This window comes from Corvus kubaryi, unplaced genomic scaffold, assembly GCF_017639235.1.
Source record: "Corvus kubaryi isolate FWS band 111438036 unplaced genomic scaffold, C.kubaryi_AGA036_p1.0 37398, whole genome shotgun sequence".
Lineage (NCBI taxonomy): Eukaryota > Metazoa > Chordata > Aves > Passeriformes > Corvidae > Corvus > Corvus kubaryi.
Genome location: NW_024581137.1, coordinates 30,163,711 through 30,189,839, shown reverse-complemented (window position 1 = coordinate 30,189,839; position 26,129 = coordinate 30,163,711). Strand labels below are relative to the sequence as shown.

General features: G+C 38.0%; 1 protein-coding gene across 4 annotated transcripts in view; it reads right to left on the bottom strand.

Moving 5' to 3' along the window:
• The window catches only part of AGMO (alkylglycerol monooxygenase), a 224,095-nt gene that overhangs the window by 136,002 nt on the left and 61,964 nt on the right, over positions 1 to 26,129 (bottom strand). For all 4 annotated transcript variants that reach the window (XM_042044458.1, XM_042044461.1, XM_042044460.1 and 1 more), the window contains exons 4-5: positions 9,059 to 9,162; positions 3,784 to 3,879 (exon numbers count right to left, since the gene is read on the bottom strand). In XM_042044458.1, the coding sequence (XP_041900392.1) occupies positions 3,784 to 3,879; positions 9,059 to 9,162 (200 nt within the window). The remainder of the gene's footprint in view (positions 1 to 3,783; positions 3,880 to 9,058; positions 9,163 to 26,129) is intronic.

Sequence of the window (26,129 nt, the reverse complement as noted above, 5' to 3'; positions counted from 1 at the left end):
CTTCTATAAAACAATAAATTCTGCATGTGCTTTCCCAAACTTTTGAGTCCTATGTAAAAAAAAAAAATCAACTGTTAAAAAAAAGAGATTTTTTTCCCCTGTATCTTACTAGATTTTATTTTTCTTAAAGAGAAAGTTGTCCAATCAAAAGTTGTTAAGTGACAATTTCCAAGCACTTTCAACTAGTCAGTGTGGGGCCAAACTGTATGGCAGGAAATTGATACTAATGAAAAGCTATAGAAATCTGAGGGGAAAAAAAGTTTCTTATCAATTACTCCTGCATTTTAGAAGCAAACTATTATATTAATATTACACTACACTGGCAGAATGAAAATAATGAAGTGTATCTCCCCTGGATCCCTAACGACATGTAACAGCATCCTCCATGGGCTCCCAGAGGACACCAGAGCTGCTAGGGGATGATAAATATCTGCTCTCAGAGTAAGGGTTAGCAGCAGTTACTGAGACAGGATGCTGTTTGCTATAGAATCCCAGGCTGCAGTCCTGAACAAACTTTGTATGTAAGGAAACTGATGAAAACAGAGACTTGCAGAAAGGATTTTCATACTAATATAAACTGTGCAAGGTAATTAGAATCATTAAAATTCAGAAAAGGACTGTTAGGGAAAAAAAAAAAGATCTGGAATAGCTTTAAATAGTTAAATTGTAATAGTTGTTGCAACGAAAACCCAATATAATGCTGAAGCATCATATTAATTTCACCAAAAATATAAGGTGACATAAACCTTCATGGCTGATACCATTTCCCTTCCTTTCCTTATTTTTTCCTGTCAATCCCTTGCCCTTGAGAGCAGGAAATCTGCTAATACATGGTGTAACCCTATTTCTATTTCGACATAATTTTTGACCTTAGAGCATGACTTCAACATATTTCAACCGATTTCAGCTGTGCTATAAAATCAACAATATCAACATGAAGAATAACTTCCCTTGTGAGCAAAGTTCTATGAGTGGATCAACTGGATCAATACAAAAGATCCATTGTTCTTCTAGTGGCACAATAATTTAATAGTAAGGAATTGTCTTGGTTTGAGACAAATTAGGAGGAAACGTCCCGAGATGAACATGTCCTCTAACAGAAGGCAGGTTTTGGCAGCTCCTCCCCCACAGCCAGCTCCCTCTGCTGGCCTGTTAGAGGAGGCAAGAAATTTTTCCCAGGACTGTGGCCTCTTCCTCTTCTTCTTCTGGAACTGTTCAGCTTTGCTCTGGTCCGAAATATCAGAACAGTCCCCACACCATGGCCCGGAGGGGACACCCTAGGGCGCTGCACCCCGGCTCCAGAGCACCTCGGGAGAAGTGGAGCAGGGCTCTAAAAAATCCACCATCTTTTCCCACCACTTGAAGGTTTATTATCTAAATAAACATGGTTTTTTTCACTTTCCTCCAAGAAATTACTTTCAAACCTGTGGGGGTGGGGCTGCCAAAACCTGCCTTCCATTAGAGGACATGTTCATCTCAGGACATTCCCTCCTAATTTGTCTCAAACTGAGACAAAAATTTGGCTTATCTTTTCATTGAGACTTAAATTCATTCTTGTTTAGACTAGTGTCTAAACTTGGCACATTGCACACATGCAATGGAAATTCCTTTTAAGCCCTATGAAGGATTTAGCACTTTAGAGGGATGTAGGCAATTCATAGGCCTCTGAAATTCCCTTTAGAAACTTTACACGCGCACTGTGGCACCAGTGCTGAGACTCATTGAGTTACTGCTACGCAGCAGAATGTTAGAAACCTCTCAGCCAAGGCGGAGATGGCTTCAAACCCCAGAGAAGACATAGATGAGGCATACTATCATTTGTTTAGTAGCAAAACACACTAAAACTAGTTTGTGGAGCCTAGAGCACGGCGAAAGAAAATTTGCTACCATATGATTCCCAGTGTTCATTTGGTATGGTTTCAAAGAGTGCTTGAATTTGTTCAAAATATTTTAAAAATCTTAAATGTGTATTGCTTGACTTCCAGTGCTGTGTGTGACATTCTATTTAAGCCTTCCCTGTTCACATGGGCTTGCAGAGCATCAGACGTGTGTTAATGATTTGAGAAACATGTCCAACAGAAATGAAATGTCCTCAAAGTTTGCTCTGGGTTAGGCTTAGAGTAAAGGGTTGGGTTAGGAGTTAGGATTGGGGTTAGGGTTATGGGGTTAGGCTTAGGGTTAGTGGTTACGGTTAGGGTTAGGGATAGGGTTGGGTTAGGGTTTAGGTTAGGGTTAGAGTTAAGGCTAGGGTGTGGGTTAGGGTTTCGGTTAGGGTTAAGGGTTAGGGTTCAGGTTTAGGGTTATGGTTAGTGTTAAGGTTAAGGTTTGGGTTAGGGTTTACGGTTAGTGCTAGGTTTTAGGGGTAGGGTTAGGGTTAGCATGAGTTTTAGACTTAGCGTTTGGTTAGGATGGTGGTTAAGGTTAGGATTTAGGTTTTGGTTTTAGGGGTAGGTTTTGGGTTAGGTCTATGGTTTTGTTAGGGTTAGGGTTAGTTTTATGGTTAGGTCTATGGTTGGTTTAGGGTTAGGGTTAGGTTTTGGGGTAGGGTTAGGGCTAGGTTTAGGGTCAGGGTTAGGGTTAGCGTTAGGTTTAGTGTTTATGGTTACGGTTAGTATTTCAGTTGGGTTTGGGGTCAGGGTTTTGGGATCGGGTTATGGTTTGCGTTATGTTTAGGGTTGGGATTAGTGTGTTTGCGTGTTAGGGTTAGGTTTAGGGTTAGGGTTAGGGTCAGGATTAGGGTTAGGCTTTGGGTTAGGGTTTGGTTATGGTTAGGGTTTTTGTGTTATGGTTACTTTACTCTTACGGTTAGGTTTATGCTTAGGGTTAGCAGTATTCTTTACGTTTAGGGATAAAGGTTAGTGCTAGGGTTATTGTTAGGGTGTTAGGGTTAGGATTAGTTTTAGGGTTTTCAGGAAACACACAGAAAGGTAAAAGGAAACTCTTCAATTTATAGACTATTACGATCTTAAATAGTAGATCAAGAAAGAAAAATTACTTTCCCAAAGATCTGTTCTATATATTTCATCATGGAACTAGAGAGGAAAGGCTTCTTTCTTGGTTGTATAATCAATGGAGTAAGTGTCATGGAAATAATTTGCTTGCTGCCCACTTGGGGCTCCTGAGAAATTTGCTACTGACTCATAACCTTAAATACCTTTTAATACCTCTATTGTAATGTAAGTAAGGAGACAAAGGGCATTGAACTTCCTGGGAACTGTCGGAAACATCTTACTAATTACAGTGTCCTTGTAAGTGTATATGTATTTTAATTACATATGGTATATGCACTCACAAAACAGAAATGAAGTAGTGTGGTCAGAAACAAATAGCCATGGGATAATCAGAGAGCATTTTTCATCTGAGAATTATTTGCACTAAGAAAGAAATAATATCTGACTTCAGTGGCAACTCTAAATGATCTTTAAGAAGCACCAGCTTTTGGGTATTTTCCCTAAAATATTTGTCTTAGAAATGAAATCAGTTTCAGTATCTGCCAAAAATGTTTAATAAGCTGCAAGACAGGAAAATATAGTATTAAAATATAAAAAAATTTGATTCCTTACAGTTACTTTTTTTTTTCCAAATCTAATTGGGACCAACTGGCCTCATTGCTTCTTATAAACTTAGCCATATATATTCAGAAAAAGGAATAAAAATGAACAGATGTTTCTCCTTAAAGAAGTCAGACAAAGATTTTTCTTACACAATAAATCAGCTGCTAGTGGATTTCCAGGACAATGCTCCAGGCTAACTGTTTAGGTATGGCTTAAAAACCTAGTTTACCTCTGTATGTATCCAAAACTGGTAAAGTAGATTAAACTGTAAATGAACAGCAAACACCGAAGGGGGAATGAAAAGAGCCATGGGCAAGTTGAACATCTGAAAAACGAGAAAGAAAACATATATTAGATATATAATTCTAAACTCATGATGAGATAATGATGTACTATCAGGAGCTCAAAGCACTGCACAATATCCTTGCTTTTTCTAACACATCCATAATGCAGACATTACATAGCATACATAGATAGTGATTATTATGTTACTACTACATGTGTTACAGCAAATGAGATATAAATTGATCCAAAAGTGATTTTCCAAAAGCCAAACTGAGCAAGTCCAAAATTCAAGAAAAGAATTCATAAATTTTGATATTAGATGCTTATGCTGTGTACTATATGGAGCAGACAGCAACATATCCTTGACAGGAAGGGCTCACATACAGGGAAGAATGATCACAGATTAAGCAAGGTGTGAATTTATAACACTATAGCTTTTCCATCCAAACTCCCTATGTAAGTACCATGAGGGTAAGACAGCTTACTTGGCTTTCCAAGTTAATTGTAATTCTCACCCTAACTTTCTCATGGCATCTCCCATAAAGTCCCAATATATTGCTGAGTCCTAAAAACATGCTAGCGTGAAAACAGTACCAGAAAACTGCTTGCTTGGGAAACCCTAGTATCTTAGATACAGAATAAAGTCCTAGGAATTTCACAGTTAATTGCTCAACTGTCTGAGCAATAGAATAAAACTTCCAAGAACTTCATATGTTAACAGTCAGTCTGCTTTCTTCAGAAAATGGCTTATCTTTTTCTTTTCCCTTTTACCTGCGATTTTGTTATATCACCTGCATTGAAAAGTTAATACTTCTCTGAAATGCAGAGATTTTTCCTAAACCAAACATTAGCAGAGGTGTCTTCAAAAGTTTAAATCTCTTTAGCACTCAGGGAATATCTGTGTGGCAGGCAACAGCTCCCTGTGAAGAACAGGAAAATTAGCAAAATCCATTTCCAAATTACTATTGTCCTTTTCACAAAAATCAAATCTTTGAACATCCAAGAAAGCAGTCTGATAGCCATGACAAGCCTCCTGGACCAGGAATTCTCTAGTGAGGGTCTGAACATAGCATTTAAAACTGGTATTCTCTCAGTTTTAGTCTAAAGACCTGCCCAATAGCTTAGAAGCCACACGGGCTGTGAAACAACTGCACCTCCACCCCAGTGATGTGACTAATACTCTCAAGAAAGTCACCACAGACATACCTCACTGTGACAAACCAATGAAGGACTAGGACCCTGCAATATCAGCTTCATCTGCTGGCTTCAACACCAGACAATGTCTGAAACACTAGGACAAAACCCTGAAGCCGTTGCAGTATCACCTGGCAGGACTGGGACAGCTGGGATTTCAAAATCTACACTCTAAGGCTTCATGGATCACAGCTGCCCCACAAATTACATGTGGGGTGTTTCTGTTTCTGTCTCAGAAGTTGCTTTCCAAGAAGTAAAGGAATTAAAAGTTAGTAGAAGGGTACTGAGTTTCTGTCTAATGGCATGATAACAGCAGGATTTTTTTAAAAAAGGAATGGAGAGGAAATTGATTAAAAAAAAATAAAACAAAAAAACCAAACCAGATGGTTTTCAGATTATTCATGGAAGTGGTTACAGGATTGAAAGCAGGGTTAAAAAATTATATGCTTTTTCCGTAAAAGTATCAGAGGCAATTTGGTGGTATTTACAGATGACTCAAAGGGGAAAGAAGGATCATCTTCATATTTATTTCCTAACTTACTTTTCACAAGAGTACTAGGATTTCCCTGCTAAGTGGCGGGATGAAGGAAATTTTATATAAATCTACAGGTCAATTTGAGATTGTCAAAGGAGAATGCTTTGCTAACTGCCTCGTATTTTCTTGCAATGTAAGCTTTATTTCACACAGAAAGGATTTTAAAGATCATTTACAGAAGTGGAACTCATAGGGAGAAATGAAAACTTCTCCCATACCATGATCTGACTTTTCCTATTTGTGGCTCCACTGAAACAAGAAGATCAATCTCAGGAAAAAAAAATCATTAAATAGTTTTTCACTGGTAATGCCAATTCACCAAACCAAAAGATTTCATGGCAATGTACCAGCTTTCACAAATTTGTAGAGGAGAAGCTTTCCTGGCTCCAGAATGGAATTTCTGGTCAAAACTGCAGGAAAACTTTTATCAGGCTGCCAGATCTTTTCTCAAGTGTGGACTCAGCAGCAGAGATTGAGAAAGTGCCACAATAGCTGATGGGAAAAGCACCCAGAGAGGGGCAGGAGAGGCATTTGCATCTGGGGCTGCAGCACTACAGCTGTTTGCCCTCACGCCAAAGGCATTGCCCCTTTGGAAATACCCACTCTCACATGTGGGCATTTCTACCTTTCTCCCTCCCATTTTTAAGTAAAAGCTGATAAACACTTCCACTACACAAAGGGAGCGCATTGAAACTCCTGAGCTTTTGCAGGAGCACTGAGTTTCCGTGCTGGGTCTCTGGGGCCACCTGCCGATGTGGCTGCAGAGGGTCTGCGGGACGTGGGGGGCTGCAGGACAGCTGCCCACAGCAAGTTCGTGTGGTCATGAACTCGTGTGAGGACTCTGCAGGAGTTAAAGGCAAGGATAAAAAAACAAAACAAAACAAAAAAAAACCAACCAAAAAAGCCAACACATTTTTTACAGATCCCAGACCTGGCAGGCTCCTCAGTAGACAAGAAGCGGCTGACTGTGCTGAAAACTGTGTTACCTATTCCCTTTCCAGACTTATATATAGACACTTCCACTGCTTTCATAGCAAGGCATAGTTCAACCCTTTATCTAAATGTACAGTCTAAAGCTATCAAATTATTATGGATCTAATAATTGCAATTAAATCTTACCCTTAGAGGAAAGCTGAGAATGATACTCAAAGCATTAAATCATAGCTTTTCAAAGTGTATGTGCAAATCTCTCACAACTGCCCTTGGACTGTTTCATCACTTTTATATTCATTTATATAGCATTATCTTGCATTAGCTTGCTGTTTTCTTCTTAAAAAGTAGTATACTTTTTTCTTTGACATCTTTTTCCCACCAAATGGGCCTCAACACTATCTCTTAGCCTTCACAGCAGATTTGCTTCTCTATGGCCCCCCCAGTGGAGAAACGGAAAAGCTGTGTATGCAAACAACATGAAGCACTATACATTTGGTTCCAAAATCAGGAGTACATCTCACACCACTGATTGTCAAGCATGTTTTTCTATTCTCTTTCATTTCATATCTTTTCAATCATAGATTATTAACATGCTGATTTATTTATCTTACAATGTTTAACTTAGAACACAACAGAGCTGGCAGCAGAACAGTCCCATAATCCCACGCCATCCACCACAAGTTTTTCACAGTCTCCACAAACTTGGATGTCAAACTGCATTCAACAGTACAGTACACATTCCACAACATCAGATCACTCTCATAGATTAACTAAGGATTTCACTGAATTTCAGCTTCAAGGCAGATCCACCCATGGTTCTGGACAAGTCTGAGTCCAAAAAAATAGCAGTTCTGTAAGAATTAGCAAGAATTGTGATCATGCACAGTAAGGCATTGCAGAAAGAAAACTGGCGTATGTCTGAAAGGTTCAGGGAGGAGGCAAAACAGTATTTACACTAACGATATGTTTTGGCTAAGACCAAATATTTGGTGAAAAAAACCTGGCACACAAAAGTACAATGTATTCCTAGATTCATTTCCCTTTGCACAAAGCAAATTAATTTTAAATACACATATATTATTTGCCAAGTGATACCAGTGTGGTCCTGAGGATGGTCTTTGGAATCCAAGGTGGCCAGACATCTTGGTCTTTTGAATATTTTATGCTCTCTGAGGTATCATCCTAAAATTATGCCAGCAGACAAAGTGCTCATGCACACACCCATATGTACACACAGGCTTTTTGTCTTTTTTGAATTATTGTTTTTGTTAAGCATTTGCACATATGGTCCCCATGGGTAAATGGGCAAAGGTTAAATCTTTAACATAGCAGTATTTACAGAGGAAGCAGAGTTGTCACAGACATCCCTTCCGCTATTGCTCATTACAGTAATTTAAATTCTAGGCAATCCTGCTAACATCAGATGATTACTTTCTTAATACATAAACAAGAATTTATATAAAAGACATTAAGAAAAATATCTAAGAAATAGTACTGCTTCATGACTTTCAGAAGAAAATTTCTCTGGAACCTAGCACTTTAACTAATTTAATGCCATGTGCTTTAAACAGTTATCAACTAGAGGCTAAGTCCATGTTCAGTTACATAAATCCACTTTACCGAAGTTAATGGAGTTACACTGGATTTGCATGTGTGAGCATACCCTCTTGACTTTGAGTCATTCGCTCACAGGCTGGATGTAGAGATTGCCAGAGGACTGTGGGTTCCCTTCACCACCCATATTATATCTCGTTGGAGAATATATATAGTTATATATGTATGTATTTATATATGTAAATACATTTAATATTCCTTTTGAACTCTAATTCTGAAAATTAGATTTTGAAGTTTTTCTTTTTGAATAACACACAACCAGAAAAACTATAATCCGAGTGAAAAAAGTCAAAAGAGAACATGAGGGCTCAGCTGAGGACATCAGCAGTTACCCTGGGTACAGAACTAAGCCCTAAATATTATGTTACATTTATGAATGCATTTGGAAATATACTTTTTAAAATCTGTATATAAATACTGAATATGTACACAGCTCAACATTTCAAATTACTTTTATCTGATATAACACTAGGTTACATACTGCCCTTACCTACTACAGTACTGACATGACCTGACTGAGCAGAGACAAATAACTACATATGAATTTTCCAAAGGAATTTTTAATGATGATTTCTCTCCCTGCTCCTTTTAGTTAGACAGACATATTCTGAAACAGTTGAATTATACTCTGCTCTTTTTCTGTACTTATGTATGAATAACTAAATGAAAATTCTCCATTCTACTCAAAAAGTTATGAAAATATAAACACAGGGTTATATAGTTAGCCTTTAAATTTTATAGCTATTTTCATGGGTTTTGTACAACATTAGTGAATATATTTTAAAACTTGTGATTCTCAGATTCTTCAGTTTCATCTTCTGTGCCTTCAGCGTCAAACATCTTTAAAAAAATTGGTTTTCTTTGAAGGCAAATAAACGCTCTGTTTTCACTTTTACTGAACCTTGTTGATAATAATTTGTTTCTCAAATCTTGTGCAACTTACCCAGGAGGTGTATTTCTGCAGTACAGATTGTCTCAAGGCTGTGAATAAGTTGTAATCTTCTGAACTATGGTGTACCTGGTGTGCAGCCCAAAGTATATTAACCTCTGTAAAACACAAAATTTCTAATGAGGTTTGTACTAGAGAAGCAACACCTGTTTCCCAAGGCCTTTTTTCTTAAGTTAAAAGGAACTAATCCCCCAATTTACACTTTTCTATTTTACATTAATATAAAATAATAAAACCTAATGCTCAAAGCTGAGTTTCGGTAGGCTGGGTTACATGTCTGTCAGTGCACACAAGTTAGTGTAAATTTCATGCTGAAGTAAGGCGAGGCTGTAGCAGGAACTAAAATCATTGCTGCAAGAGTAGAAGCACGTGTGAGATGAGAATTAAACAGTCAGAAAGCCTCATCTGAGTCCTGGTAACATGAGTCAGTAGGAACTCTGTAAAGGATTCAGAGGGACGAAGACTGAGGATCCTCTCATGCTTGCACTTGGTATATTTAAAGACTAGAAGGGGACACAAAATTTCCAAAAATCTTATGCACCAAATTTAAACAAATGACCTAACTGGTGTCAGCTTTTAAGCTTAAATTCTTCTGGAATGCGTGAATCTTCAACCCACTCGTGCCACAGACCACAAAACACAGCCATTGCCTGCCCACTAGCAACAAACAGAAAAACAAACCGATGCTTGCTGGGAACCCTTGACCCAGCCAAAGGAGAGCAGTGGTTCTATTGTTACAGTCAAAAAACAAATTGCTGGAATAAGGGCAAAACCAGTGTCAGCCATGTCCTCCGAAGCCATGATACCTCTAACACACTGAAATGAAGAATACTTCAAAATTCTGATTATATTTCAAGGCATCTTCTCACTCAAGTGCAGATCTGGGTAGTCTGTCTGCACTGTATCTGGAAAGTCTGAAGTGGGATGTTAAAATAGAAATATTCAGGGCTATCATATATATAGCTATAAGGATTATCTTCGTTACAGGAAAAAAGGAAAAAGCATTGCAGCCCAAATAATGCCTATTTATCATAATCTTTAATTTGAGGTCTCACGTATTCCAAGTAATGAAGTATACATAAAGCCTCAGCTGATTACAGAAATTAAAAGTTGACTGGCTCTCTGCCAGCTGCACACTCCTGTTGCCACCGATTTGTTTCACCAGAGCCATCAGAGAAGCGCCTTTGGCGGATGCTAGAATCATATTCAGAGAACCATTTTATAATGTCTGTCTGAAGTCCTGTAATTATCTGCAGCCAAGTTTACATTAAATAGTTTAGGTCTGGTGATTAACATGCACTTGCAATGTAAAGTAATGCAAAAAAAATCCTCTTCATGAATCTGAAGGTATCTTCACCATTTAGGGGACTAGATCGTCTTTTAACAGGAGGTAAAAGTCCTGTAGGCCAGCAACTGGAACTTTTAACTCTAATTAATTTTGACAATTTGGTAATTAACATCACAAAATCATTTTTGAGTGACCTCTAAGGCCTTAAAAATACTTGAAATTGCTGAAATAAATCTGTAATTTCAACTATCAAAAAAAACACTGAGTCTTTGAATCCTTTCTTCTTTAAATGCATTTATTCCTGAAGGGACAAGTGTTCACTGTATCAAGAATTAGTGATGCCTCTCAAAAAAAACCAAAACAACAACCGCATCTCAATGTATCTCTGCCTAATAAACACACTAGGAAATGAATTATTCAGGTGAGCTTCAGTATTCAATAATAATTTGTATTTGAAATGTTTCTCAAGACCTCGACAGAAGCTAAATGAGTGAACAAAGCATCTGAAAAGGTGGAGGTTAAAGACCTGTCTCCTTAGTTGTTTTAAAAGCATTTACTTCCTATCACAAACTGTGTGTAACACAAGCCTCCACTCAATGAAGTACAGCTGTGCAAACAGGGTACAGTAACTGGATCTTTCTTCTTTCCCTCAGTCATTTTTCAGCATTATGAAAAGTTCAAGGAAGGGAATCTATGATGATTTTTACAGTGTACTTTCATTGTAGCTAAGGTCAAATGGTTTTCAAAATGAATTACTAAAAAGGCATTTTATTAGGATTCATTTTTCAGCTAAACTGCCTCTTACACTAACAAGTGTATGGAATAAGGTAACCAAATATTGGTAAAATGTTAGCCTTTCAGATGTGCGAGTCAGCTTAAATGATCTATCATTCAAAAATGCACCAGAGGAATATTTGGGAGATAAACAAACAATTTTTCCACAAGTAATTTAACTGCTACAGCTATTTCTAACTTCTGTTACAGCTAAGTAAATTAAACCCTGCTCCTTAATCCTATTCTTGACGATACCAGTGGCACAGGCTATGTTAAATTCCTTTGAAAAAACAGGCAGACTCAATCGGAAAAAAATTTTGTATTAAAAATTTATCTGAAGAAACCGATAACCAATAACTTTTTATTTGAAGCAGAAGAATAATATGAATGTGTGAAATAGATCACCCCAAAACTCAGTCTGTAAGCATTAGTACATTAAAAATATTACAACCATAATGCCAAAAAGACATGTATCAAATCTAAGAAACAGACCAAGCATTCTTCAAGGAATAAAGCTGTCTGCTCACCAACTGCCCGCAACAGAAATTAAATTGTATGTGTCTACAGAAGACTTGTGGTTTCACTTTTTCATTCCTAATGATGATAACTTGAAAGAAAATGAGAAAATTATTTGAATGAGGATAAAATTATAAAATACTCTTTCTCATATGTATTATTACATAATGACCAATAAAGAGAGAAAGGCTGAGCCAATTCTAACATAGATTTTAAAAAAAAAAAAAAACACCTATGCAGAAAACAGGAAGTATTACTGCATTTTATAGAATTATCAAATTCTACTGCGAAGCCACAGGAAAAAAGTAGGCAATGGAATTGGAGAAGCCACCGAGACAATGCCCTAATGGAATTTTTGACATTTCATAACTCAAATGTGATTGTTAAATACAATTTAAAAAATTGGTAACTTCAATATGCTTATGCACAAACCCCCCTATTTTTAATTCAGGAGAGTGAACCTCATAGAATCATAGGATAATTCAGGTGGGAGAGAACCACTGAAGGTCTCTAGTTCAACCTCCTGCTCACAGCAGGACCAGCTTTAAGTTCCTCAGACTCAGCTGGGTCTCAGAAAACCTCCACATCTTCTGCTATTAGGGAGAACTACCTCTAAATGAAGATAAAGGTAGCATTTCCTTTTCATGTAGTCGTGAGGAAAGTTATACAAGTTATAACACAGCACAGCAAGGACCTCCTCTCCTGCCTTGGCTTTCCCCAACTTCCTGTTAATGGATGGAGACCTGATGAGCTATTCTCATCTGGGGAACAACAGAGCAACTACATCTTGCTACTGGAGTCAATTACTGTTGAATTTATTATTATTATTATCATTACCATCACCTACTGAATCAATTAATATTTTCATCCATCACCCAACTTAAAGAATCAGCATGTAATCCCAACAGAGAATAAATGAGGCTATGTAGCTAGATGAGGAAGGAAAGAAAATTGGTGCTACACAGCAATTGCTAAATAAGGGACAGGTTATAATTTGGCCCTCAGTTTTCTATTAAATTTTCTGTTGTTCCTTTCTTTCTCTGCCTCTGTCTCATGGTTCTTTTACTCAGAGTTTGGATTGAAATGCAGGAGATGCGAAGTTTTTCTTCGGACTCAGGTGTTTATTATTTCTTATCTATAGTACAGCTGCACAGTATGTGCCTCTAAGTTAACAAGGTGAAAATGGCCCTCGAGTGCTATCTTCCAAGGTCTTTTAAAGCCCAAACTACCCAGTTATGGAATTCCAACTAATTTATTTTTACTTATAATCCAATAACTAATCATTCATCTTCCACACTGAGGGTTTTTTGAACCAATACCAGATCACCCAGGCTTGTGAAGAAGAAGAAAGAAGAAGAACTAACCTACACCCAAAATCCTCCATCTTGTTACATGTATATTACTATATCCCAGAAACCTAAATTTTCTATATCTCTACATATTCCACCCAGTAATATAACAAACTTCTTTTTAATTACACAGCAACAATCTCAGTGCCATCACATAATTTGGGAAGTCTTTCCCAAGGCCTCAGCTCAAATGCAGTGCGCTTTTGAGGATCACTGCCTGTCACTGAAAGACTGCAATTCTCTGAACCCAGGCTTCCAACAGTTTTCATTCTAGCTCTTTAAGCCTCTGTGAAGTCATCTCAGAATCAGACCTGCACGTGCTAAAATCAGTGGGTTCCAAGCAGCTGAGAGACTCCTATCCTACAACTAATTCCAAAAGAAAACAAGGATTTGTCATTTTAGCATTAGTTCAATGTATGAATTCTGTTATTAGAAGAAAGAAAATGAGAAGCTGAGGGAACTGGCCTGGAGAAGCACAGGCTTTGGAGGAACTTAATAGCCTTGTAACAACAATGAAGCACTGGCTAACAAGAAGCTGGAGCCAGGCTTTTTTCAGCAGTCCCACTTTATTTTCTCTTCTGGATTTTCTAAAATGAAAAAAGATTATTGATATTATCCTTCTTTTGTACTTCTTCCTGCCTTCCTCCTCCTAATTAATTCATAAAATGTAATGTTTCACACACTTTCAAAATCATATCAGTAAGGCAACCAATGATTTTACTTAGGCTTATTTTTTTAATTCAAAATTAATTTTTCATTACTAATCAAGTCCCTTTCTATGAATCCCTAAGACAGATCCAATGCCTGGGCCATATTTCACTATTTCTGAAGTATTTCTTTTGTAGTAGTAGACAATGGTCATTGTGCACATAAGAGTCCTCTTGAAGAATACATAATACAGATAGGTCGAAATGAGATTTTTTTGTTGTTGTTCATTTCTGTAATTTTAAGTGATTTCCACAGCCCAACACATTTTGATTAACAGGAGAAAACATGTATGCCAAAAAAACACCTGTTAAAAACACTCATTTTAAAGAGTGATTTCAAAGACAACAGCCATTTAATGAAATCCCCAGGATCAGTGAAATGGTAAAGATTTGATGAACCTTGAGTAAATAAAAAAGATTAGAGATGACCCTTTAATTAAAATATGCACACAAGCTTTATAAGACACAGATCTTTAATACAGAAAAAAAAAAATACAGATGATGAGTCATGTAGAGCTTCCACTCTCTTTCAGTCAACACCGACTGTAGCTAGGAGAACAGGAGAAATTTTCCCTTCAGTACCTATCTAAATTTAAACAGAGCCTTCAGTTTTGCTATGCTAGCCATCTTTTACAAGATGGCATGGTCCCAACTGACCCAAATGTGGAATCTGGTTCCTAAAGCAGGTGTAACCCACAGGGCTTCAGAGGCAGGTACTCTGTGCTGCGTTCACCTACAAGCAATCGAAAAGGAATCATCTCCTGGGTCTACATCTCTCCAGTCAGAATTAGTAGAACCCCAGGATGACAGAGGAAAGAAAAATGGCCTGGAAGGTAGAAACGTCAGTCACTCCTTTTCTATGCATTCCAACCCTATCTACAAAGATAATAGAGAGGAAAATACATAGCATTTAAATAATTTATCTGCTAAACTATTACTTCTTCTGATTCACAAAAAATCCCCAGCTGTTTGATTAATTACTACTTTTCTGCCTTCTTCTAATTGATCTGTTCATAGAATCATAGAACCACAGAATATGCTGAGTTGGGAGGGACCCACAAGGATTACCAAGTCCAACTCCTGGCCTGGCACAGGACAGCCCCAAGAATCACTCTATGTGTCTGACAGTATTGCTGAAATGCTTCTTGAACTCTCTCAGGATTGGTGCTGTGACCACTTTCCTGGGGAGCCTGTGCCAGTGCCTGGCCACCCTCTGGTGAATATCCTTTTCCTTACCTGATGCAGTTGCATGACTGGTCACCAAAAAGAAGAGATCGGTGTCTGCTTCTCCACTTCCTCTCATGAGGAAGTTGTAACTGCAATGAGGTTTCCCCTCAGTCTCCTCTCCTCCAGGCTGAACAGACCAAGTGACCTCAGCCACTGCTCATATGGCTTCCCCTCAAGGCTCTTAACCATCTTTGTTGCCCTCCTTTGGACACTCTCTAAGAGTTTAATGTCTTTTTTTATTGTGGCACCCAAAAATGCCCCCAGCACTCAAGGTGAGGCTGCCCCAGTGCAGAGCAGAGCGGGACAATCCCCTCCCTTGCCCAGCTGGTGATGCTGTGCCTGATGCCCCCCAGGACACGCTTGGCCCTCCTGGCTGCCAGGGCACTGCTGACTCCTGTGCAACTTGCCACTGACCAGGACCCCCAGGTCTCTTTCTGCAGCACTGCTCTCCAGCATCTCATTCCCCAGTCTGTCCATACATCCAGGGTTGTTCTGGTCCAGGTATAGAATCCAGCACCTATCTTTGTTAAACTTCCTGCAGCTGGTGATTGCCCAGACCTTTAATTTGACGAGGTCTCTCTGCAGGGCCTCTGCCTTCAAGGGAGTCAGCAGCTCCTCCCAATTTAGTGTACTATTGATGCTTTTTAAGAATTTGAATAAATTCCTTCTCATGCAGAGCTTTTTCACAGAATGTCATTCCCTGCTGGATTCTACACTTGCATTGGATAAGCAACCCCTGAGATACAGTACCACTTAAATTTTGTTGCCGGAAAGGACAATTACCAGACTTTTAAAATAAAAGTTGGCTAAAAAACTGTATTTTGGGACCTATTTGGGATCAACCTTGCATAAAACCAGAAATCTAACAGATTAGCTATCATCTCCACAACAGAAGTAGATATGAACTGTGTGCAACTCTCCTGTTCAGTCTGTTATGGTGTAGCCCCTATTTTGTGACTCTTCTGAGCCAATTTTGCTTTATGTTTTTTGCTTTAGTGTTGTTCAGGCAGAGTTGCAGGATAGGTGATTTGCCAAAAGGCTCTGCTTCCTGCTTATTAGAAATATAATTCTTATAGGAAAAATTCTTTCCTCGGTTACGTTACTGTTAGCATAGAGCTGTGTGGGTTTAATGAGAACAGGACTAGATCCAAGGAATTTATCTGGAAAGCTCTGTTATATACCACACACTAAGAAGCATGTATACAGGGAAATGTACACTTTTGTCTGGTTTTTTGTTTTTTTTTTTTAAGAAGACACATTTTTCTTAAATTGTGGCCTTGGCTACAGTGACTTTCAGCAGTTTGTATTCTCAAGATAATCACATTTGTAAATCAAAAGACTGGCTGTAAGGAGATCTGAGTTCAAGTAGTGAACTAGACTTGATTTACTATAGACCTTCAAACAATTTTCTTAACCTTCTTCTCCACATTTTTCTTGAGAAGCACCTATCTGTGCATGTACCTGACCCAGACCAGTTCTCAGCCTTTAGGAAGTAGGATTTTAACCACTGTTTAAAATATTAGCCATTGCTCATCGAGTTGGTGTGTCAGGAGAAGGGGAACAGCTCAGACGCATCTTTTCAGCCTCAGTATTATCTAGTCCTCCTTGGTCATTTTGCAATGAAATACATATTGTGCTACCCACATGCCAGGATAGGCAATCACACAGCATGTCTCAAAGCCAGTATCAAACAGAAAATGATGCTACCCAGAGACACCCTGTGACCTATATAATCACAATCCAGCAGCTAAATTAGGAAATTTCACTTGGTGTTCTGCAACTGATCCTTCCGTGATGTGAGATGTGCTCTTTCTGAGCTTTGCTCAGGATTATCTCTGTTTTTCAGCCTTCTTCTTATGTTACTGTATGTGGTCAGCAAACTATTTAGTGAGTGGGCTAACTTGTAATCAAGTAATACATGGTATACGCTCCCATGGTTTGTAAGCCAAAAACTGGAGCAACCTTCTACAAAACCTGCCTCCAGAATGTGTGCACAAGCCAAAACCTCCTGCTTGATCTGCTGCCATACCAGTTGAAAACACAAATCTGCTCCCACACAAAAAAATCCACAATAAGATCTGCAAAACTTAAGATGCAGAATGGTCTGGGGAAACGTGGGAAGAATCAAGATAAGCCAAAGTATTACACATGCTACCCAGAATAAACAACAGGCCAGATCAAATCCCCTTCTAGCAAGAATCCAGGGGACTGTGAACTACACTCAGATACACTTCTGAATCTGTAAAGTATTTAGGATATCATGTGGTTAGGAAAGCAGAAGCTGGCCAGGTCAAAAATAATGGTCCTCTCAACCCATACGTGCTGTATGTTATTTCCTGGCAAACTCATAAGCATGGGACATCAATGCAAAGGCTAGAAAAAGCCACAGCATATCCAAAGATTCTCTAGTAGGAGCAGTTCTCTTGGAGACTAAGCTGCATGAATCAAACTTCATGCAGCATTGTTATATCCATGTAAACCAGAGTAAGAATCTCAGTTATTACATTAGGACAGTGTTAACCCATGGCCTGTGAGCTTTTCATACAATTTCCAGGAACTGAACAGTCTGTTTCCACATACACCCTGGAAAGCCACAAAGGAATAAAGGTTATCAGGTAAGAGTCAGAAATAAATTACAGTGACTCAATCTCTGACTTCATTCATAGTTCTAACAGAAAATGAATGTGCATTCCTTTGTGCAAAAAGATACTGAGAAGATAAATGATCCAAAGCAATTTTAGCATGTGATTGTTGGATTTGGACACTTCCACAAAGACAAATAGAAAAAATTCAAAAAATGATGAAAAATACAGAAGGGAGGAAGTTTTAGTACTGTGTATATATGTTAACTGTGAAAATAGTGGAACATTTGTCAAGTCTTTCAGTCCACAGTAGGTCTCTCACAAAAAATTTTGCTACAACAACTTGCCTGACCAGCCTGTTTCTCACGCCTTCTTGAAGCCAATTGTTTAAGTGCTCTAGTTGTCTGGAGCAGCACTGCAGCTGGTCAAAGCGCTGTTTCCCTCAGCTCTGGGTGATCTCTGTAACAAAGACAGGAGTCTCTAGACCATCAGGAACCAAGATGGAAGCAGCTGTTGCACTTTGACTTTTCTCTTTCACATGTGTATAAGGCTTGATTCAGGTATCCTGTTTTCCAGTTGTTAAGGATTTCATTACAGATTCTTTATGTGTAGAAGTGTTAAAACAGCTCTGATTTGTTAAAAAAATTAAAAAAAAAAAAAAATTGGTGCCATGGCAGTTTCAAGGATAACCAAACCATAGCATAAAATCCTCTTTTTGAACCCAGTCCCAAGCCCTGTCAAGCCTTTTCCACAAATACTGGCCTCAGGTTTTTTTCAAATACCCTTTCTTTAGTGAGGGCTCCTCCTGGTTATAGCAAGGTTTATCCACCTTACACCTCACAGCCTCCTGACTGACACACTGTATGTTAACTTCTGAAATTCATTGACGTAGAAACTTTTTGCAGCACTTCGCTCTTTCTGCACCTTTTTTTACTACAAAGAGGAGAATATGGCTCATTAATTTCACAATTCTAAATCATCGTGTTGGTGAAGGTACATTTATATATTAAAATAAAATCTAAAACAAATTTCTGTGTAAAGAAGATCCCCAGCAGCTGGTTCAAAATGACTTCTATAGGTGCCACTTCATACAAGCTGCAGACTGGACTCAAGCTTCTCCCAGTATGGCCAATAACAGCACTGGCAGTCTTTAGTTCTGAGCACTTGACAACCTGTATATTGTAACTTAGTGTTACTGAATACTGAGGTCAAACTGTGGTATAAATGTGTGAAATGCATTAACTGTGACAAAATTAGCACTGTATTCATTAGCCTGATGATAAAAAGATAACTGAGACTAAATTAAATAAAATCTTTAAAGGAAAAAAAAGTTACTTCAAAAAACCTAAAGATGAATTTTTACTTCATTTCTTTCATTTTTTTTCCTTCCCCAAAAGAATCTCAGCCACTGAAATGTCAGCTTATGCAATTTGAGAACATATTCATCTTGGAGGATCTTAGAAGGAAATTGCTGAAATGAAATGGGAAAAAAAAAGAGAAGATAATTCTCCTTTTGTTTTTTCTGTGTGAGGGAGTGGGGGTGAGAGTTCTCCTGTATTCTGGGCTGTCTTTACAAAAGATTGATGTTTGGTGTCACTGTTAGGAAGTGCAAACTGTTCAGCTTCATTGCAATCTATGTCCTCATCCTCCTGCTCTGCAGGATACCACATACTTTGGCAGGCAATATTCAGAAGGGAAGCACTTTAATGGCAAGAATGTATACCAGTGAAACCTTTTCCCACAATGTTCAAAACTCTGAATGTGCATATGTTAAAGCAACATAAAGATGGAGGATATTAGGAAGAAAACAATAACTGATAGTAACTCAGACACATTAATCTTACTTTTTTGCCCCTCAGAACAATACATTCAAAGAATGCTAGGGAAATACAAGAGTAAAAAAAGAAAAAAGAAAAAAAAGAAAGAAAAGGATGAACTGGAATGATTTCAAGTTTTCCAACCTAAAAGCATAAACATACTTTTTCAAAGGAAATATGCACAGCCCCTTCATGTAACTTTTACCTTTTAGGCTGAATTCCTGCATTCATTTATTTGGTTGGTCATTTTTTCAAACTAGATACAGTAAGAATTAACTTTGATAAGTCAATTTATTCTGGTATAAAAGAGGAATTGACTCCCTAGGGTTCTCTTCCAAAGTGTTTTAAACGACTTATTAAGCCAAGTTCCTGAATGATAGATGTGTGGAAATGCAGACTAGATTTGCAAGTGAATCTATTGAAATTTACGGAGATATCAGGAAAGCCCTGTGCTTATTAAACAGTGGTAGTTCCATTGTATTTGGCAGCCATCTGGTTCATTTATAGCATATGTGATGTGTGCTAGAAGAGACCTGCACTTCCACAAAGTACATTTGGACCAGTGTTGTCAGTACTTATATTATACTCCCATTCCTAAGAGTATATAGCTGACCATAGATCCTCTATGTCCATTAAGTAATTACCTATGGCTGCATCTCACCTGCAACAGATTGGCTCTGGACACCATCAAGCATGCTAAAACTTAAACAGCCTTTTCCATTTATCATCCTAACAAGAACGACATGGAAGCCATTTAGACAGATAAGATAAAGAGAGCAGAACACAGTCAATTGTCAAAGCAGGCAGCCTCAATTTAAATGTGAAAAGAAAGGTACAAGCTTGCCTCCATACCCCACCAAACTGGGATCTATCTGGTAGAGCACACCCCTAAGTGTGTCAGCTGGGATTATCTAGAGGATGTCTCTAGCACCAGCATGTTATCTTCAAGGTTTTGTCTCCCACCACTCCCTGTCCTGTCTCTTCAGCAGGGAACAGACAAGAGCCTAAATTAGGACTACACAAATAGGTCTTAACATTGGAGCCATCCACAGGGATACAGGTACGAGCAGCATGCTCGCATTTAGCCAAAAGGGATGAAAGACTTGAAGAAAGCATTTTACTTGGGTGCCCCTTGCTAATAGTGCTAACTCTGGAATTCCAAATACCAGTCAGAGGAGTAACTTTATATTACATTTCCTCTTTCTCCAAAACATTGATAAATGATTACTAGCTGAAGACAGGTGAAGCCACACACAGTAGAGTTTCAGGTACAGACCTCATTTCTACACGTGCCATAAGTTCTGGTAATAAGGTTGGAGAGCGGAAGGTGCTCCTGCACTACCAGCAAGCACTGAAACAGATTGCAGGTCTGGGAGTGCAAAACAACGGCAGCAGCTAACAGATGAAGCCGGAGGTGTGGGGGAGCAGGAATACCAACAGACTCCTATGATGCTAATTCAGACTGATTTGTCAAAGAGCAGCTATTGCACTTGACCTGTAAAGGAACTCCTCCTACAGGCTCACTGGGTTTGGCAACCACATGTCTCCTAAATGATGTTGCATTTTCTGACTTTAAAGGCCAATAGCTAGTGGCTGGATAATTAGTACCAGAGCTAACAGAAATGAAAGGATTTCAGGGACAGAAAATAGCAAGTTTGGAAAAAAAATATTTTTAGCTGATTAATTACAACATTTTTACACATCCCACTGTAAAAGAATTCATTTTTATCCTTTATCTGTTTGCTCTAAGTTACAGAACAAGCTAAGACTGAAAGCTTAATGCAGGATGCAAACGTTGTACTTTGTACTTTCCAATCACACAAAAGTCAGCATTAAAGCTATGAAGTGCAGGATACTAGACTGCAGACTTACCTCAACCACTAAAGCTGTATATAGGAAACAGATCTGCCTAAGAAAAATAGGCTCCTCTACTTTATACAGTGTCATTATTGTCTGGCAAGGGTAGTGTATTTCACTTTCAATATAAAAATAGAAGGGTTTTTTTCTGCTTTGAGATCTCTGGTTAAAATCCATCGCTAGACAAAAGAACTGACCCAAAAAGAGTGTGCTGTTGGCTTTTTTAGGCAGATTGAGCCAAACGCAATTCTTGTCTACCAAAAAATCCTATTACTCCACGGCCAATCTCCGCCTACTATTAGCAGGGGAGGAGAGGGAAACAAGAGAATCCTTCTCTTTATCTTAAAAGTGTTGATTTTTTTATGGAAAACATACTTGTAAGTACAAAGTTTTACAGTCTGTTAAGACATATTGAACAGTAAGCATTTATGTATAATTTCATAGGGTATTTTATATGCACTCCAGTACCCATTATCTCTACACCCAGCATGGGCGCTTTCAAAACTTTTAAGTTAAAGGACTACTCCATATTCATCTCACCACTACATTAGAGTCTTTGATAGAAGGCCCCAGCAATGGATAAAATATTTTTTAACTTCCCAGCCAAGAGACACTCAGTGGCAGCAAAACAGTGGCTAGAGGGAAGCAGTGCACAGCTGTGCCAGTCCAGGCTAAGAATAGTCTTTAGCCAAAACTCCAGAGAAATTGCTAGGAGATTACACTAGGGAATCAGGACCTAGCTAATCAAATCAGTATAACTGACAGGTTTCAATATCACAACATCTAAGCTGTGAACAACTGGCTATAGCACAGGAACCTTCTTTATTTCACCTCCAGGCAGAGAGAAGCAAGGGAAAAGAAGAATAAAAAAAGGGCGGGGGGGGGGGGGAGGGGTGAGAATGTAGAAACACAAGCAAACCTAATTTAGAGATAGTTGCTGAAATACATCAGAACAGTAAATTCACTTAAAAGAACTTGATGTATATAAAGATTGACATGATTTTTCAGAAACAGATCAAAACTTTATTTGATTGTTTAAATAATTTTAATCCCATTTAAATAACATTCCCAATTATTTAACCACTGCCTCAGAGAAGAAGCATGTCTGATAAAGCAAGTGGGAATTGAAAGACACGGTCAGAATAGTAAATTTGTTCTTTAGTTTATAGAAAGAAAACTTTACTTCACAGGCCTGTTGTTTACTTCCTCTGCTACTCGCCAAAAAAAGAACTGTAGTTTAAGAGTACTAAATACTCTTCTTATTCCCCCACCAACATTACCAGAAAGAAAGTACAGTCTTGTTAAAAATTTGGATAAAATAATAAATGTTTTGGCCGGATATCAGTACAGATAGTCTGTTTCCAAATCTAAAAGCAAAACAAACATCTGCATTTTGCAACTGGCTAGGGCAATCATATCACCCCATAGATGTTCATCTAATTCTATTACAATAGGCTTCTAATCATCCACATACTTCCTACAAAAGTAGCTTACAAACCCTTAGATCAGGAGCACTTCTTTCTGTGCATTTATTGAGCGTACAAAACCTACCAGCTCTGATCTCTTCTGAGACTTTGCGGATCTCCTGTGCCATGAGACCACATAAGGTCTGAATATTCAAAGTTATAAGGAAAGATTTATAAAGGTGTACAAGAGACAGATACATTTGTTTCTGGAATTAGATAGGGCTGGTGAAGTAGAGCTCAGTGGAAAAGCAGGTGGTTGAGATTATGATCAACCAGGCAAACAAACTCAGGCAAGCTGGACCAGATGGCCTTTTTTCTGTTACTAATATTACTTATGTTCCTATTCAGCTGTAAGAAGTTACAAATAGTTTACCTGTTCAGATTTTTCTGACTCAAATTACATAAGATCAATGCTCTCACTTCACTGTCACATTAAAACTTATCATGACACTGTCTGTAGTTCTATTTAATAATTTACAATGCTGCCAACCCAGAGGAGAAACTGGTAGGTGTAACAGAAGAAGTTTTGCCTTTTACAACACCAATTACGCAGCAAACCACTTAAAAAAGGAAAGGAAAAAAAACAAGCAAACCCCCAAAAACTTAATCTAGGAGATTAAGCGCTACTAAATACAAACAAAATCTAAAGTCAAACCATATTTCCTGCATTAAAAGATGAAATTTTGAAGGAAAACTAATGGGCGTGACTAAGCTGTAGTCACACAGATTGCATGACACATTAATTTACAACTGCATCAACCATGTCTAAACCTCTCCTTCATCTAACATGGGATACAGTTCAGATGCTATAAATTTAAAATCAGAACAGTATTTCACAGGTGCAAGAAAAAAAGTAACATCTCTAAGATCCCAATTTGCATTCACTTATTTCAAAACTATATAATTCAAAAGCAATTTTCACATGACCTACAGCTTATTCAGATAAATTCAGACTAATACGAGCGTGGCTTTTCTGTGACAACAGATCTAAACTACTGTTAGCAAAGCAAAGTTTTCCAGTTGTGGGGTACACTCTGATGCTGTAAAGATTCTAATAATCTAGAGAGAAAGTTAACAGAGTGACAAGACTTGCAGTATTATGACCAGAGCAATCCACTCAACACCTATTTATACCTGTTTTCCAAAATAGCAGTCTCCACTGTAATTTGATATCACATATAATAATATTGAGCAAACTGTGTCTATCATACACTTTATAAAACTTTAGAAATCATTCTGCATTTATGTGTATTAATATTTGAAATATCACCTTGGTCAATTAAAGTCTACGGTTTTCAAGCAGTCCAGGTGCAGGAGCATTGAGGCCACATGAAGGACGGCTAAATTCCAGTTCATATCTATCAGGCATCTTAGAAGAAACCACAAAAATGTATAAACTATCTATACCTATTCTTCAAATATCTTTATTAAAGTGTGCATAGAAAGTGGTAAATCCTACAGCTACTGATATTCATAGTTATTGATTGCTGCTTCATTTCCTTGTAATTATTTCAGAGGAATGCTGGAGGGAGAAATTTACTGCGGCTCCCAGTATAGGTCATATTTCAGGAATAGCTTAACAACATACTTCACAAATTTTCTTGATCCTGGTTCTGCAGACATGCAAATATTTTTATTTACACATGCTATGGGGTTTTGGCTGGCTTGTTTACCATTTACAGTGACAGCACACAGCACATTTTCTTTAGACATACTAGGCCAGCCTGTCATTGGAATGACAGGTGAAGTGAGCACAGCTAAAGTCAGTGGAAAGAAGGAGACTTTCCCAGTAGCACAGAAAAAAAACCCTTGAGTGGTATTATTAAAATCAGGATGTGACTGTAAGTTTCTCGGACTTGCACCTCTCCCTGGAGTGACACAGCAGGCAGGCAATACATCGTTTTTGACACATTTTGAAGTTTTTGGGTATCTGAATTCAAAGAATTTTCTTGTTCTAGTTTATACATGTATCCACTGTTGTGGTAAGGCAGAACTTCAGAGATTGTAAGCCTTCACTGTATACCAGCATTATCTCACTTCAAGGGAAGTCAGAGAAGTAGTTGTATCTTAAGGGTCTCATTAACTTTGGACCTCCTCACATAGAAATGTTATTAGTGGAGTGTTCAAGTGTTCTGTTCAGTCAGAATCACAGAGATTTAAAATTTCTGTCTTTATTTTGCACCACGTGCAGTATTAATAGCCTTTGTATAAGTAGCTGAACAACTGAAACAACTTAGTATTTATGCTATGTATTCCACTACTTTATGCCAGCCTCACTCACTCAGCACAACAAAATAAGCATTAATGCAAGAAATTGAGCTGAAAGAGCTCACTATGCAGCAAAATATACTGAGAGATAAATAGGTTGAGGGTTTCTCTTGAAGACCATAGCCATAACCCCTGTGTGATCATCTGCCTAAATACTATGTCAGTGTATTGTATATACAGATGTTTAGTTATACAGATTCTACTCTCCCTTTGCATAATTTAATTAAAATGTTTATTGTAGACTACTTACTCCCCCCTGTTTTAATGCAGCAGAGAAGAGCAGAATGCTCATATATCATCAGTCTGAACATCGTCAGAACACTTAAAAATTAAATCATAGAAGCAAAGATAAAACCATCATACTCTAGGCCAGCCACCACAGTCTTTTCTATGACTCTTCTATCATATTTTCAAGTGTATTAATATCCTACTTGACTCTTGGATCAATAGATGAGCATGCACAAAACTGGAAGCACAGAAAGCACATTTCTCAAGAATTCTCAAAAACACTAAATAAATAGCATGGTTACAGCTTCCTGTTCACATTTAATTCAACTCTCTTCGCTTTCAGTAGAGAAATCAAGTTAAAAGATGAAATCAGACCTCACATTTTCAGGAACCTAACCAGGGACAAAGATCTGTTTAAAAAAAAAATCTGTGAGTGGTTTTACTGTGAGCATTGGCATTTTTTGAAAAGTTTAAAGATTTTTGAGCAGTCTTTTTCATTAAAATTACTTAGAAACTTTCATTTTAATCCATTTTGATGATCAAGAGTAATTATTCTTTCTGTAACTAGGTTCTTCATTAAAAAATACAAAACCAGGAAGTGATCTGATTTATTATTGTATTTAGTATTTCTGTATTTTGCCTTATATTGCTTCAGTAGTTTGGAGACAGTTTAAGTATTCTTACCATAACTTGTTTTATCAAACTAGAGTAGATAAACAGCTTTTCAGACAGGGCTTAAACCTGCAAGCTGCTGAGGCCTCAGCAGTGAGTACATACTGTATACTGGCTGTCTTCTCTTGAGCTGCAGTCCTAGACTTGAGCAACAAGAGATAATAAAACCTGTGAAACAATGGGACTCTATAGAGTCCATAGAAACTTCGCTAGGCCTAAAACCATTGGTGTCCTATGGATACTAGGAGCTTATGTATAAATTGCCAACCTCATGACCCAAGAAGTGCGCAGTTTATGACCTCATGTACCACTAA